The 3,175-nt window shown below is 38.9% G+C and overlaps 1 protein-coding gene across 2 annotated transcripts in view; it reads right to left on the bottom strand.

Annotated features, from left to right (window-relative positions):
* The window catches only part of LOC107087359 (sodium-driven chloride bicarbonate exchanger-like), a 61,365-nt gene that overhangs the window by 12,054 nt on the left and 46,136 nt on the right, over window positions 1-3,175 (bottom strand). For both annotated transcript variants that reach the window (XM_015378901.1, XM_015378910.1), the window contains 4 exons: window positions 2,017-2,150; window positions 1,680-1,925; window positions 1,381-1,486; window positions 1,050-1,211 (listed from right to left, as the gene is read on the bottom strand). In XM_015378901.1, coding sequence (XP_015234387.1) covers window positions 1,050-1,211; window positions 1,381-1,486; window positions 1,680-1,925; window positions 2,017-2,150 — 648 coding nt within the window. The remainder of the gene's footprint in view (window positions 1-1,049; window positions 1,212-1,380; window positions 1,487-1,679; window positions 1,926-2,016; window positions 2,151-3,175) is intronic.

The raw sequence follows: 3,175 nt of genomic DNA, 5'->3' as shown, positions 1-3,175 counted from the left end.
TTAGACTTTGAATCAATTTGACTGGCTGATCTGGTTAAATTGTCTTTGTAAAGTGCCTTAAGATGACGTGCTGTGAATTGCCGTTATATAAACAAACTGAATTGAATTGAACTTTAGGGGAGAGAATGGTTCAGGGTTACCATCTGCTCTGTGATGTTTTAATGTTTCAATTCCTCTTTTCCTGGACTTAAAAAAAAAGTGAATTTCATAAGTTAAAAGCAAGAAATATAATACTGCAATTTGTCTAAATCTGCATCATACAAGAAAAAAAAAAGCTGTTGGTAAAAAGAAGTTCCATAAATAATAAACAGGAAGAAATGACTGATGGTTTAGCTGCTTCATTTGAACTGCCATCAGTTGTCCATCTGCAGTATTACTGCACAGTAATATTCATCACCACCAGGTGGCGATCACAGAACACGGCTTAGTCAGACAACATCACCCCACACATTACTCTGCTGTGTGTCATCTCAATGACAACCCATAGAAACTAGACATAGAATGGCCATGCAGACTGCAGGGTTTTTCTATATCCAATATCAACCTGTAGATGGCAGCGTGCGCTAATGATGCATCAGGTGAAGCAGTCTGGATTATCACTATGCTTAATTAAAGACTTAATGGAGGACTTTAAACAGGCTCTTAGGTGGGAATAAGTGATGTCTGCTTCTACCTGAAAGATCCTCAACAGAGTAAAGTAAAGAAATCGGCTCTATGATAAGTCTGCCACCAGTTTTTCAGTGTTTTGACAGTTTCAGACAGTGAAACTTAATTAATTAAATTTGAAAGCAAATGTTTTCTTTGTTTTTTATTGAACTAGGCACAATGCTTTCATATTGGGTAAAGGATCAAGGCCTGAGATATTTAGCAGTAAAAAGATGCAAATATTTAAAGAAAACCAAGGAGAACTTGTCATTATGTTAATCACTTTAACAAGGAGCACTGGGCTAATTGCATCTCTTGCTGTTAAATTTCCGAAAGCAAAACAAATAAATCATTTCCTGATCCATGGAGGCTAAAGTGCAACTGAAGAACTCAGTGTTTGTCACCTTGGTGGGGAAGTAACGGCTCGTCTTGAACTCCTTGAGGAAGGCCGACATGAAGACTGTGGTGAAGAAGAGGACCACGCACCAGAAGAGGACGTCTGGGATATAAGGGCCATGGTGTCCGCAGGCGGGCCCCTCAAACACCCCATGAAACATCTCACACTCCTACTGGCCCCGATGTAATAGCAGATGATGGGGGAGGTGGAACCCAGGAAAAAATGTTGCTGTAATTAATGCAACTAGGATTTTTGTTTTTCAGGTCAGGTTAGCGTGGGATAAAAATGATCTGTTCACTTTCAAAAGGCTACTAAGAAGTAATAAAAGGGCCCTTTACCTTGACCTCCAGCATGGTCCAGTTGACTTCAGAGGTGGTGATGTTTCTCTCCTCCCAAAATCGCAGAGTCTCATTGCTCGGGTTCCTGGGCTCAACACAGCTACACCTGCTCGAGATAAAACAATCCATAAGCTTTTATAATAAGACTGATCATTTCATGACATAAGAGGGAATTTTAGCATATAGGTTAAATAAAGTTGGCATTTTCTGCTGGGCAAATAGTGTATGTTATATCAGCCTAAAGCATCACTGTGATCATGTGACGAGTGACGCCAAAGGAAGCGGCCTCAGAAACTTGCCAGTATTGGGTGAGTTTCTGCAGGTCGTTATGTTTGTTGACAGGATAGTGCACCCCCAAGTGGATCAGCTTCTCCAGGGCTTCATAGATGAAGATGATGCAGATCAGCGACGCGAAAGCCTCTTCTGTGAAGCGAGTGATGTAACAGACCAGCGAGCTGGCGTCTGTGGCCACTAGCAGCAGGCAGAAGAAAGCCGTCCACAGCCCGATACAGGCCCTCAGGGAGAGGTAGGACAAGCCGTATTCTCTGAGGTATAAAAACACACAAGTATAAAAACACAAGAACGGGTAGGAACATTTTTCCAGCAGAAGAAAACAGATGTAAGAAAAGAGCCTACTTGCAAAACTTGAAAAGGATCTTTTCAAAGACGAGAACAGGCCCAGTGCTGCCCAGGATGGTGAGAGGCTGCCCAGCAAAAAGAGAGTAGGCTATCCCCGTCATTGAAGCTCCAAACAGGGACTCAATGGCACTCTAAAAAGATGGGAAATGGAGATCTCGTTCACTTAGTCATACATGTACCTTTGACGGATTCAGAGTCTTTCCACTTACAATGCGAAATACCTACAGTCATGTTAAGGGCAGCCAAAAAATGAAGTACTGCAAAAACAACCTACAAATAGGTACAAATTTCTTACATTAACTGTACTTATCCCCCATATGAGTGCGCAAATAAGATGATTTGCTCTTAAAATAAGATAATTAGAAAAAAATGCACTTGATATAAGAGAATGCAATTGTTTTTTTCTTATTTTAAATGTAAATTGTCTTGTTCCGTTGGCAAAGTTTCTCCTTTACCTCATGAGAAAAAAATTACATTTAGATTTCAAGTTTTTTGCAGTGTGTAGAATATAATACAAACGGTGGACGTTTTTTAATCAATACCGCTGGCAGTGTGGGCAGGTTCCAAATCCTGCTGGAAAATGATGTCTGTAACTCCATTAAACATGTCAGCAGGAAGCGCGCTGAACTTTTTCAGGTAGATCATTAAGCACAACCGCCAAATTACTGGATTGAATCTGCTCGACAATCCTACACTGCAAAAAATTATTTAGAAATAAGTGTATTCACCCTTGATTTGAGTAGGTAAATAAGACAATTTGCCAGTAGAATGAGATTTTTTACTCAACAATGTACCTACATGTATTTAAAAAAAAAAAAAAATGCCTTATTTAGATTTCAGTTTTTTGTAGTGTATCAAGTCCATACTTTTTCCTTCCACTCAACTTTCTGAGACACTGGATTTTTAGCTTCCAGTATCTCAAAGCTATAATAGTCAAAATTAAATTAAAGTCTTGTTTATTGTTATTAGCCTGAGTTGCACCTTCTAACACGGGTGATAAGATTAATTCAACTTATACCTAATATCTATTTTTTAAGCAACACTTTCATTGTAACCAACTACAAGCTGCATTATCAAACAATAAGCATCAATTTTGGACGTAGATTATACATGAAATAAAACTATATTCATATAAAAAAAATAATGTTGCTTTTAG

Source organism: Cyprinodon variegatus, unplaced genomic scaffold (assembly GCF_000732505.1).
Source record: "Cyprinodon variegatus isolate N-32 unplaced genomic scaffold, C_variegatus-1.0 Scaffold9, whole genome shotgun sequence".
Classification (NCBI taxonomy): Eukaryota; Metazoa; Chordata; class Actinopteri; order Cyprinodontiformes; family Cyprinodontidae; genus Cyprinodon; species Cyprinodon variegatus.
The sequence above is the reverse complement of the archived record's forward strand: the minus strand, read 5'-3'. Positions and strand labels throughout refer to the sequence as shown.